A 12,537-nucleotide genomic window follows, 5' to 3' on the forward strand; every position below is an offset into this window, starting at 1 on the left:
TTTCCTCCCCCAAAAGTAACTTTTCTCCGTTCCAATAAACTTTACTTGCCCCAAAAAGGACTTCTGTCCCCAAATCCCAACTTTTCTCCTCCCCAAAGTGGCTTTTGTCCCCCAAAACCAACTTTTCTGTCCCTAGTAGTGACTCTTTTCCCCCAAAAGTGACTTTTCTTCCCCTAAAAGTAACTTCCTCCCCCCCCAAGTACTTTTTCTCACCCAAAAGAAACTTTTCTCTCCCAACAAAGTGCCTTTTGTCCCCTAAAACTGACTTTTCTCCCTTCTCAAAACATCTTCTCTTCTTAAAGGGAACTTTTCTCCCCCAAAAAGTGACTTTTCCTCCCCAAAAAGTAACCTTCCTCCCCCCGCAGTTACTTTTTGACTAAAACCCAAACTTTTCTCTCCCAATAAAGTGCCTTTTGTTCCCTAAAAAGCAACTTTTGTCCCCCAAAAGTGGCTTTTCTCCCACCAAAGTAGCTTCTCACTCCCAAAGGCAACTTTTCTCCTCTGAGAAGCAACTTTTCCTTTCCCCAAGAGTAACATTCCACCCCAGAAAGTTACTTTTTGAGTAAAAAGAAACTTTTCTCACCCCATAAAGTGCCTTTCGTTCCCCAAAAAGCAACTTTTGTCCCCCAAAAGTGGCTTTTCAGCCCCAAAGTGGTTTGTCTTTCCCCAAAGCGGTTTGTCTTCCCCCAAAGCAACATTTATCCTTCAAAAAACGACTTTTCCTTTCCCAAAAGTAACTTTCTGCCCGAAAAAAAAGTGAGTTCCCCCCTCCCAAATGTAACTTTCCTCCCCTAAAAGTGACTTATCTCCTGAAAAACAACTTTTCTCCTCCGGAAAAGTGACTTTTCTACTCAAAAAAGCAACTTTACCCCCTAAAAGTAACTTTTTGCTCCCCGAAACAACTTTTATCTACCCCAGAAAGCGACTTTCCCCCCTCAAAATCAGTTCCCTTGTCCCAAATCTCTCCTTTACCCTTCCAAATGCAACTTCTCTCCCCAAACTAAAACATTCTCCTCCAAACCCTAACTCCTCCCCTTCCAAAGCAGCACTTCCCCTCCCAAAAGCGCCTTCTCCCTCCCCAAAACCAGCTTTTCCCTCACAAAACCCAACATTTATCCCTCAAAACCCCACTTTCCCCTCACGAAACCCCAACATTTCCCCTCCAAACCCAACATTTCCCCCTCAAAACCCCACTTCCCTCTCACAAATCTCGATTTCCCACTCACAAATCTCGGCTTTCCACTCACAAAGCCCAATATTTCCCCCTCAAACCCAACTTTCCCTCACAAAACCCAACATTTATCCCTCAAAACTCCACTTTCCCATCACAAAACCCATCATTTCCCCCCAAACCCCAACATTCACCCCTCAAACCCCCACTTTACCCTCACAAACCCCATCCTTTATCCCTCAAACCCCAACTTCGCCCCCTCAGGAGACCACCCCTTTCCCTCCTCCCCGAGCGCGATCCCCCGCCTCAAACTCCACTTTCCTCCCCACAATCCCTCCCCTTCCCTGCCCGCTCCAAGGAAAAGTAACTTTTTCCTCACAAAAAGGCACTTTTTCCCCTCACAAACACCCCGCTCCCCGCCCCGGTCCCGCCGCCTCTGCTCAGCCCGCCCCGGCGGGGGGCGCGGGGCCGCGCCGGGCCGGGCCAGCGCTGCGCTGAGGGGGAAGGAGGAGAAGAAGAAGAAGAAGGAGGAGGAGGAGGAGGAGCGGCCCCGCTCCGCTCCCGGCGAGCTCAACAAAGGCCGTCGGGGCATGGCGGGCGGCGGGGCCGCGTAGCGCCGGTGCGGGCCGGGATGGCGGCGCAGGGCGGCGGGTGGCGGTGGGCGCTGGCGCTGGGCATGGCGCTGGCCCTGGGCGGCCGCCGCTGTCCCGCCGCCCCGCTCCTCAACGCTTCGGCCGTGCCCGAGCGCTGCCGCCGCGCCGCGTCCTGCGAGCAGCTGCGGTTCGGGTCCTGCCTGGGCTCGGCTCTGCCCTACGCCGCCACCTCCACGTTGTTGGCCACGGACTCCGCTTCGCAGGAGGAGGCGCACGGAAAACTCCTGCTCTGGTCCGGTACGGGACGCACCGGGGCGAGGCCCGGGCCGCGCCGGGCGCTGGCGGGGAGCCGAGGGGGGCTGCGGTGGGTAAAGGGGAGCCCGGAGCGCTGCGGAGGGGCGCAGGGGGTGGGATGCGGGGTAGGAAAGCGTAGCAGGGGCGTAGGGATGGGTGCAATATAGGGGGGAGCTGTATGGGGGGGATTGGGGGTGGGTGCAGCATAGAAAGCTGTGTAACAGGGCCTGGAGATGGGGACAGTGCAGAGGGGAGCTGTATAGTGGGGGACAGTATAGAGAGGGAGCAGTGTATCAGGGGACAGCGAGTGAGCATAGAAAACTGTGTAGTAGGGGGCAGTAGATGGGTACAGTGCAGAGGGAAGCAGTCTATCAGGGGACAGGAGATGGGTGCAGTACAGACAGCTGTATAGCAGGGGATTGGGGATGGGAACGGTATAGAGCGGAACAGTATAGTGGGGGACAGGGGATGTGTACAGTATAGAAAGGTGTATAGAAGGGGACTGGAGCTGGGTACGGAGCAGAGGGGAGCAGTATAGCAGGGGACAAGGGATGGGTATGATACAGAAAACTCTATAACAGGGGACAAAGATGGGACAGAGATGGGTGCAGTATGGGGGGAATGGTATAGGAGAGAATTGGGGATGAGTACGGTATAGAAAACTGTATAGTAGGGGCAGAAGATGGGTACAGTGTAGAGGAGAGCTGTATAGTGGGGGATTTGGGATGGGTACAGTATAGAAATCTGTATAGCAGGGTTGTGGGGATGCGTACAGTGTAGAGGGGAGCAGTGTAGTAGTGATACAAGCTGGGTACAATATAGAGAGGGAGCAGTATAGCAGAGGGCAGAGGATGAGTATGGCATAGGAAGCTGTATAGAATGGGCCTGGAGCTGGGTGCAGTATAGCAAAGGACTGTGGATGGGTACAGTACAGAGGGGTGCAGTATAGTGGGGAATGGGGAATGGGTATAAGGTATAGGGGAGCAGTATAGCAGGGGACTGGGTACAGTATAGAGGAGGCCTGGACCTGGGCACAGTATAGAGGGGAAAGGGACTGGGGGTGGGCACAGGGATGAGTGCAGTATGGAGAGGAGCAGTATAGCAGGGACAGGGGCTGAGCCCCATGTGGCAGGGGAGCAGCACAGCACGGGGTGATGGTCCCCAGAGGTGTTATAGAGGGGTCCCGGTGCTGGTGCTGAGCTGATGGGCGCATGGTGGGGCCTGCCCCATCCCATCCCCGTGTGTGGGGCCGCAGGAGCCGTGTCCACGCGGGGTGGTGACAGCGCTGTCCCCACAGGCCTGCGCAACGCCCCGCGCTGCTGGGACGTCATCCAGCCCCTGCTCTGCGCCGTCTACATGCCCAAGTGCGAGGACGGGCAGGTGGAGCTGCCCAGCCAGACCCTGTGCCAGGCCACCCGGGCACCGTGCACCATCGTGGAGCGCGAGCGCGGCTGGCCGGACTTCCTCAAGTGCACCACCGACCGCTTCCCCGAGGGATGCCCGGTACGGGGGGGATACCACGGGCTCCACATCCCCTTTAGTGACAGAGCCAAGCACGAGCTTGTGCCCAGGCAGCCAAGAAGCCACCAGCATCCTGGCCTGGCTCAGCACCAGTGTGGCAGCAGGGCCAGGGCAGTGACTGTCCTCCTGTGCTGGGCACTGGTGAGGCTGCACCTCGAATCCTGTGTCAGTTCTGGGCCCCTCACTGCAAGAGAGACATTGAGGTGCTGGAGCGGGGCCAGAGAAGGGCCCCGGAGCTGGTGCAGGGCCTGGAGCACAAGTGTGATGAGGAACGGCTGAGGGACCTGGGGGGGTTTGGTCTGGAGAAGAGAAGGCTCAGGGGGGACCTTCTCGCTCTCTGCAACTGCCTGACAGGAGGATGGAGCCAGGAGGGGGCTGCTCTCTGCTCCCAAGGAACAAGGGATGGGACAAGAGGAAACGGCCTCAAGCAGCACCAGGGGAGGTTTAGATGGAGATTAGGAACAATTCCTTCCCCAAAGGGTGCTCAGGCATTGGAACAGGCTGCCCAGGGCAGGGCTGGAGTCACCGTCCCTGCAAGTGTTCACACCCCGTGTAGCTGAGGCCTCAGTGCCAGGGATTAGTGGTGGCCTTGGCAGTGCTGGGGAATGGTTGGACTCAATGAGCTTAAAGGTCTTTTCCAACCCGTTTGATTCCATGACCCTCACGGGGCAGCGGGAGTGGGGAAATGCCGCCTGTCCCCAGCCCTCCACAGGGGACTGGCGTCCACAGCCTTCGCCATGAAGGTGCTGCCTCCTCCTCACGGCCTCTCTTCTCCTCTGGCAGAACGAGGTGCAGAACATCAAGTTCAACAGCTCGGGGCAGTGCGAGGCGCCGCTGGTGAGGACGGACAACCCCAAGAGCTGGTACGAGGACGTGGAGGGTTGTGGCATCCAGTGCCAGAACCCGCTCTTCACCGAGAAGGAGCACCGCGAGATGCACGTCTACATCGCGGCCTTCAGCTCCGTCACCATCTTCTGCACCTTCTTCACCCTGGTGAGACGCGGGCGGACATGGGGAGGGGTCCCCAAAAGCGGACAAGGCACCAAACTGTCCCTTTCTCCTCTCCCACCAGGCCACGTTTGTTGCTGACTGGAGGAACTCCAACCGCTACCCGGCCGTCATCCTCTTCTACGTCAACGCCTGCTTCTTCGTGGGCAGCATCGGTTGGTTGGCGCAGTTCATGGATGGAGCCCGTGACGAGATCGTGTGCCGGGCTGATGGCACCATGCGGCTGGGGGAACCCACGTACGTGCCACCTCCATCCCCATCCCACCACGGCCACATGCCGAGAGGTGTCCTCTAGATCCTTCATGCCTCTTGGATCTCCATCCCCTTCCTCCTCCCTGTCCCTTTGTGGAGTTGGTGACGCTCTTGTCTCACCTCACCCATAGCTCCAACGAGACGCTCTCCTGCGTCATCATCTTCGTCATCGTTTACTACTCGCTGATGTCGGGTGTCATCTGGTTTGTCATGCTGACCTACGCCTGGCACACCTCCTTCAAGGCTCTGGGCACCACCTACCAGCCGCTGGTGGGCAAGACCTCCTACTTCCACCTCATCACCTGGTCCATCCCCTTCGTCCTCACCGTGGCCATCCTGGCTGTGGCACAGGTACCGGCACCGCGATCCCGTCTCCTGGTGGTGACATGCACAGGGAGGGGTGGCCACAGCCACCTCACCCCCTTTGTCCCCATCTCTGCCAGGTGGATGGTGACTCCGTCAGTGGCATCTGCTTCGTGGGGTACAAGAACTACCGGTACCGGGCCGGCTTCGTCCTGGCGCCCATTGGGCTCGTCCTCATCGTGGGGGGCTACTTCCTCATCCGGGGTAGGTGTGGGACCACCCTGCCATGCGGATGGGGTGACGGTAGATGTCCCCCCCCAACCCTGACCACCTCATCCCTCCACCACAGGGGTCATGACGCTCTTCTCCATCAAGAGCAACCACCCCGGGCTGCTGAGCGAGAAGGCGGCCAGCAAGATCAACGAGACCATGCTGCGCCTGGGTGAGTGCTGCTCCCGTGGCACCATCCATGGGGATTGGAGTGGGAATGGGGACGCTTTGTCCCCTGGAAATCCCCAAAACCCCATCCCACATCCCAGGGGTGGCTGCAACAAGGGGCAAAGCTGTAGTGATGGAACACGGCTCCTGGTGTCTCTAGGGTCCAGCTAAATCAGAGGTGTTCACTTCTCTTCCAGGCATCTTTGGCTTCTTGGCCTTTGGCTTCGTCTTCATCACTTTTGGTTGCCACTTCTATGACTTCTTCAACCAGGCGGAGTGGGAACGCAGCTTTCGGGAATATGTCCTGTGAGTGGGATCGGGATGAGGATGGGGACAGGGACAGGAGGGCAAGAGGGATGCTCGTGGCATCCCAGCGCCTTGTGTTCAGTGGGGAACATAGAGGAGCCCCTTGTGCCCCACCAGTGTTCCCACCACATCTCGCTCTGCAGAGGTGTGTCACCGGGTGTCCCCTCCTCATGGCCAGTGTCCCATGTCTGTCCCACAGGTGTGAGGCCAACGTGACCATTGCCACACAGACCAACAAGCCCATCCCGGACTGTGAGATCAAGAACCGGCCGAGCCTGCTGGTGGAGAAGATCAACCTCTTCGCCATGTTCGGCACCGGCATCTCCATGAGCACGTGGGTCTGGACCAAGGCCACGCTGCTCATCTGGAAACGCACATGGTGCAGGTAGGACCCTGAGGATGTCACCCCTTCCAGCCCCATCCAACTACCTGAGGTGTTGGAGGTTGTCCCCAGGCTTTTGTCCCTCAATGAGTTGTGGGCTCACAGTAGATGGCAGTGTGGGAATGGGGTGGCCTCTCCCGCTTTGCAGGTGTCTCATGTCCTGTTTGTGGGACACCTCCATCCCCAGGGGACCCATCCAGCACAGTCCCCAGCCCTTGGTGTCCCTGTCCAGAGTGGGAGAGGGAGACGGGAAGGGTCCCTATGCCCTGAACCGCGATGTCCCCTGTTCCTGGGCCACCCCATGTCCCTGCTGTGACCTGCTGTGTCCCCAGGCTGACGGGGCAGAGCGACGACCAACCCAAGAGGATCAAGAAGAGCAAGATGATCGCAAAGGCCTTCTCCAAGCGCAAGGAGCTGCTGCGTGACCCGGGCCAGGAGCTGTCCTTCAGCATGCACACCGTGTCACACGATGGCCCCGTGGGTACGTGTCCTGGGCTGCACCCCCAGAGCGTGAGCAGCGGGTTGAGGGAGGGGATCCTGCCCATTCCTCTGCTCTGCGAGACCCCACTTGCAGCACTGTGTGCAGTTCTGGGGTCCCCAACATCAGAAGGACATGGAGCTGTTGGAGCAAGTCCAGAGGAGGCCACAAGGATGATCAGGGGCTGGAGCAGCTCCCGTATGGAGACAGGCTGAGAACATTGGGGCTGTTGAGCCTGGAGAAGAGAAGCTGCGTGGAGACCTCAGAGCAGCTTCCAGTGTCTGAAGGGGGCTCCATGGATGCTGGAGAGGGACCTTCATCAGGGACTGGAGTGATGGGACAAGGGGTGATGGGTTCAAACTGAAACAGGGGAAGTTCAGGTTGGAGATAAGGCAGAAGTTCTTCCCTTCTGGGGGTGCTGGAATGGGTTGTCCAGAGAGGTGGTAGATGCCTCTGCCCTGGCAGTGTTCAAGGCCAGGTTGGACACAGGGGCTTGGAGCAACCTGCTCTAGTGGAAGGTGTCCCTGCCCATGGCAGGGGGCTGGAACTGGATGATCTTTTCCAACCCAACCCATTCCATGACTCTGTGTGAGAGGGGGACGTCTTGGCAGCACCCCAGTGTCCCCATTGTCCCCCATTGCCCAGACTCCCTGTTGTCCTTGCAGCCGGTTTAGCCTTTGACATCAACGAGCCATCAGCCGACGTGTCCTCAGCGTGGGCCCAGCACGTCACCAAGATGGTGGCCAGGAGAGGAGCCATCCTGCCCCAGGACATCTCCGTGACGCCCGTGGCGACGCCTGGCAAGTCCTTGGGGACCACGCGGGGAGGACGAGCCGGGCTGGGAGGTGCTGGGTCTATGGTGGGGGGGGCACAGGGCAGGACATGGCCACTCTCACCCACCCCATCCCGTGTCCCACAGTGCCACCAGAGGAGAGAGCCAACCTCTGGGTGGTTGAAGCCGACGTCTCCCCCGAGCTGCAGAAGCGCAGCGGCCGCAGGAAGAAGAGGAGGAAGAAGAAGAAGAAGGAGGTGAGCCCGGACCCCGAGCGCTGCCTGGCGGGGGGGTCCACAGCCCCCTTAGCACCCAGCACCGTCCCTCGCCTGCCCCGGCTGCCCCCCCAGCCCTGCCTGGTCGCCTTCGCCCCCGACATGCTCCCGGGGCTCCCGCCTGAAGCTGCCTTCGCTGGGAGACCATGGGACAACCGCCGCAGAGCCAACGTCCTGCACCTCATCAGCAACCCCTTCTGCCCCGAGAACGGCTCCCTGGAGGAGGAGAGCCCCGGCCCCAGCTCCGGGCACCGGCAGCACAACGGGGTGCCGCTGTGGCCCCCCAGGCCGGACCCCCGCGACGGGGGGATGAGGACTCAGGGCCGACGGGCCGGCTTGGGCCCCATCCACTCCCGGACCAACCTGGTGGACGCGGAGCTGCTGGATGCGGATTCGGACTTCTGAGCCTGGTGGGATGTTGTGAGAGGATGGGGGTGGCCCCGAAGCCTCATCCAGTGCCAGCAGCTTGTGAGGGGACCTTGGAGCCCATCCTGACCTGCTGAGCTGGTCCTGAGCATCTCTTCGGCCCGGCCACCGCTGATTTCTCCCCTTGGAGGACGGTGTTTCTCCCCAGACAGACTCAATGCACATCCCAGCCCGACAAGATGCCAAGAGAAGGGTTTTGGGGTATCCCCACGGCATCACTGGGAGAAGAATTGGTGGAACAAACCCCATCCAGGTCCCGCAGGGATCTATGGAGAAGGGGGACACTGCCTTTGCCCCCCAGGACAGCGGTACCAGGCAGCGGGTGAGCACAGCTCGGGGTGGATTTTGGGGAGCTGCATCCTGCATCCCGGGGTGCCGGGACCTGCTGCCCCCCCCCCACTCACCCTCTGCCCCCACCGTGAGTAGATGGTACGTAGAGCTTCCACACACGTGTGCCAATAGTTGTATAATACACCGAGACGTGGTGCTGCAGCCAACGGGGTGAGCTGATCCCCCCTCACAGGGTGCAGCAGCACCCTGGGGTGCACCCGTTTCTCTGGGTGCACCCCTCATTCCTTCAGGGGTCCCAAAGTGCCTTCCAGCTCCCTGGAGAGCTGCACCAGACCCATACCAAGGGGTTGGTGGGCTGGTGGGCCCTGACCACGGGAGGTGGGGAGTCACTTTGGGGTGCTCCCTGAGCCACGATGCCTAAACCAGAACCCAAACCAGGCGCTCTCTGGGTGCACCCACCCCCTGAGCAAAGCTTTTCGTTATGTTTTTAACTAAAACCCCCCCAATTTACATTAAACCCAGCCAAGTGCTGAGGTGGGAGGGCTCCAGCCCCTGCTGGTGTTTTATATCTCTCCATCATCCCCCAAACCATCTTTATCAAAGCCCAGCAGGCTCCTGGTGTTCCCGCTATCCCAGTGACCTCCACGGGTGCCTTGGTTTTCGCTGTGTAAAGGAAAACCCTCCTGTATCAGTATTAAATTTACCACATTTCCAGTGCCAGCGACTGCCCTGGGCTCTTTGGGGAGGTATCAAGTGGGGGGAAAACGTTGCTCACTCCTTAAAAGGGCTCCAAATGCCTTAAAAATTACCTTAAACTGTTTTAAACCAGCTTTAAACTGTTTAAACCCGGGTTTAAACTGTTTAAAACCAGCTTTAACACCCAGTCATGGCTATTTTGCCAGCAGAAGGCCTGTGCGAGGGGCTGGAAACGCCTGTGGGTGCTATAGGGCCTGTTTGGGGGGGCACTCGATGGGTTTTGGCAGCAAAATGGGGACCTGGGGGGGGCCCATTGCCAGCAGATGGCACTAGGGGCTTAGATATCCCCACATTCCCCTGAGCACCCTGGTTTTGGGGTGCTGTGGGTGCCTTGGCTGGAGCGGGGTCCCACAGGGGCACCCGCAGCGCTGTGCTGTGTGGATGGAGCTTTTGGGGACTAAACATTGCTTTTGGGAAGGCCCTTGTTTGATTCCATGTGGTTATCCCGGAGACCAGGCACCTCTCCCAAGATTTGGGTGGAATTGGGCAGTGAAGGTTGCATTTCCCTATGGATTTGGCCACTTTTGCTCTGTGCTGGGGGGGGTGAGCAGCAGGAAGCCACAGGGGTTCGTCAGGGGTGAAACTAAATGGTTTTCTATCTTTATTTTATTTTTCTGGGCATTCTTTAATCTCTTTTTATCTATATTTTATTTTCGGGGCCATTTTTTCCCCTTTTTATCTATATTTTATTTTTATGGTCTTTTTTATCCCCTTTCTCCATCTCTATTTTATTTTTACGGGCTTCTCTTTGAAAAGCAAAATGAGTTTGTAGCAGCTGCTCCTCCATGATAACGGAATTTTGAGACAAAAAGCTAAAATCCTTAATTCTGGAAACAAGAGGAGACATCCCAACCCCACCACATGCCCTGTTTTCATCCCAGATATCAAAAAAAGCCCCTGCATTTGGCACAGGCATGTGAGGTGCGAGTGGGAAAGGGACCGGAGACCCCCGGGGTAGCTGAGGCAGCCCCAGTGGAGGAGATGGATGGGGCTGGAGGAAGGTCCCCTCCACCCTCAGCATCCTCATGCTGGGGTTTGGGACAACCCTGCTCCCTGTGCCACGTCCTCTGGACCTCTCCCCAAGAGCATCTTCTCCCTCAAGCTCCCTCAGTGTTGGGATGTTTTAAGGACCTGAGGGACAAACCTTAGAGCAGCTCCAGGGCCTAAAGGGGCTCCAGGAAACCTGGAGAGGGGCTTTGGACAAGGGATGGAGGGACAGGCCAAGGGGAATGGCTTTAACCTGCCAGAGGGGAGATTGAGATGAGCTCTGAGGCAGAAGCTCTTCCCTGTGAGGGTGCTGAGGCGCTGGCACAGGGTGCCCAGAGAAGCTGTGGCTGCCCCATCCCTGGCAGTGTTCAAGGCCAGGTTGGACACAGGGGCTTGGAGCAACCTGCTCTAGTGGAAGGTGTCCCTGCCCGGGGCAGGGGTTGGAGCTGGAGGAGCTTTAAGGTCCCTTCCAACACAAACCAGTCTGGGGTTCCATAAGGCTCCACAGGCTTCACTCTCTCAGCTCCTTTGTTGACCAAACCCAATTAATTTCCTCAGCTCTATCTGGAGTATCTTCAGGAAACAAAGGGAAGAGCTCAAATGGTCACATGTAAATAACATCCTCCTGCTTATTATCCTTTCCCCTTTCAGTGAGGAGCAATATTTGAGGCTCTACTTTACATTACAAAGGAACAAAGAGCCCTTCCTCTTCCCCCTGCTTCCCTCCCAGTGTGCAACAGCCTTAATATCTTCCAGTTATTATTTGAAGCCAATCTCCTAAGGAAACGTTAGGCTTCTACGATTCCATGACCATGCACAGGATTACAGAATCCCAGCCTGGTTTGTGTTGGAAGGGAGCTTAAAGCTCCTCCAGCTCCAACCCCTGCCACGGGCAGGGACACCTTCCACTAGAGCAGGTTGCTCCAAGCCCCTGTGTCCAACCTGGCCTTGAACACTGCCAGGGATGGGGCAGCCACAGCTTCTCTGGGAAAAGTCTGTGCCAGCGCCTCAGCACCCTCACAGGGAAGAGCTTCTGCCTCAGAGCTCATCTCAATCTCCCCTCTGGCAGGTTAAAGCCATTCCCCTTGGCCTGTCCCTACAGGCCCTTGTCCAAAGCCCCTCTCCAGGTTTCCTGGAGCCCCTTTAGGCACTGGAGCTGCTCTAAGGTCTCCCCAGAGCGCAGCAGAGGGGCAGGATCCCCTCCCTGAGCTGCTGCTCACGCTCTGGGGGTGCAGCCCAGCACACGGGGGGGTTCTGGGCTCAAGCACACACTGAAGCCGGGTCATGGGGAGCTTCTCCTCATCCAACACCCCCAAAGTGCTGTGCATGTGTCTGTGTGTGTCAGGCACCCCCTGTGCTGTGCTCAGTGGGAGGCTGTGGACTTGCAGGCGAAGACTGCAAAGACTTCACATAAATCCAGCGTGAGCAGAGGAATTCCACACGTTTGTGCTCCCCTATCCCAACATTTTGCCTCTAAGTGGCTTTGAGAGGTGCAGGAGATGAAACCACAGAGGGTCCCACATCTCCCGAACACCCCAATGGTGTTCATGAGGGCCAGGCAGGGAGTTTCTAAGGAATGTGGATGCTATTCATGAGGAACACATTTAACCACTCGCCCCTGGGGACAGATGTTGGCACTGGCTGTCCATCTGGTTGCCTTTGCTGTAATTAAATGAGTCAAAACTACTACAGCGTGGGCTGGTCCTGGGGACATAGCCAGAACAAATCAATAATGCAGGAAAATGGGATTGCTCCTATCAAATATCCAAATGGCATTAGGTGGGGATAGGCTGAATCATCTGATATTCCTCTCCGTGGTTCCGGAGGTACAACTAAATGTTGTAGGGTGGTGCTGACTTCTGGTTTGGGATTATATAGATCTCAGTGGGAGCACAACCGTGCCTCTCACCTTGCTGCAGGGTATTGGAGTCTTGAGTTGAGAAACTTCCATACAAACCTCTTTTTTCCCCTCTTCATGTCTGGAAGGCTCAGCCTTTGCAGTGGTGCTGAGGGAAGCTCTGTGACTGGATCCCCATGTGCCACAGGGCTGTTCTGCTCCCCTCAAATGGGATCAAGGAGGCACAAAGGATCCATGTGAGCACTCCATCCCCAACCCCAGCACACATCTGGCTGCTGGCTCCATGTTCCAGGGCTGCTTTTGGGATTGAACCTCACAGGAACAGGCAAATCCAGACTGGGAAGGTCTGTTTGGGCTCTGCTGACCCAGTAGCCAGCCCGGTCTCCTCCCAGGCAAGCACCCAGCATCACCACATGCTGTGCCCTG

General features: G+C 57.5%; 1 protein-coding gene across 1 annotated transcript; it reads left to right on the plus strand.

Annotated features, from left to right (window-relative positions):
• The first annotated feature begins 1,691 nt into the window (after nucleotides 1-1,691).
• On the plus strand, nucleotides 1,692-9,227 carry SMO (smoothened, frizzled class receptor). Its single transcript, XM_030478146.1, has 12 exons — nucleotides 1,692-2,061; nucleotides 3,356-3,561; nucleotides 4,363-4,572; nucleotides 4,652-4,824; nucleotides 4,971-5,190; nucleotides 5,283-5,406; nucleotides 5,492-5,584; nucleotides 5,778-5,886; nucleotides 6,086-6,271; nucleotides 6,601-6,749; nucleotides 7,412-7,546; nucleotides 7,666-9,227. Exons 1-12 carry the CDS (start codon nucleotides 1,803-1,805, stop codon nucleotides 8,196-8,198), a joined length of 2,397 nt encoding a protein of 798 aa, XP_030334006.1. The 5' UTR covers nucleotides 1,692-1,802; the 3' UTR covers nucleotides 8,199-9,227.
• The last annotated feature ends 3,310 nt before the right edge of the window (nucleotides 9,228-12,537 follow it).

Source organism: Strigops habroptila, chromosome 3, assembly GCF_004027225.2.
Source record: "Strigops habroptila isolate Jane chromosome 3, bStrHab1.2.pri, whole genome shotgun sequence".
NCBI classification, from domain to species: Eukaryota; Metazoa; Chordata; class Aves; order Psittaciformes; family Psittacidae; genus Strigops; species Strigops habroptila.

Excerpts from the sequence above, each read along its gene's own strand:
- SMO (XM_030478146.1), top strand. The coding sequence starts at position 1,803 with ATGGCGGCGCAGGGCGGCGGGTGGCGGTGGGCGCTGGCGCTGGGCATG. Across the intron at positions 5,191-5,282 it reads CCATCCTGGCTGTGGCACAG|GTGGATGGTGACTCCGTCAG; the intron begins GTACCGGCACCG and ends CATCTCTGCCAG. Across the intron at positions 5,887-6,085 it reads AGCTTTCGGGAATATGTCCT|GTGTGAGGCCAACGTGACCA; the intron begins GTGAGTGGGATC and ends TCTGTCCCACAG.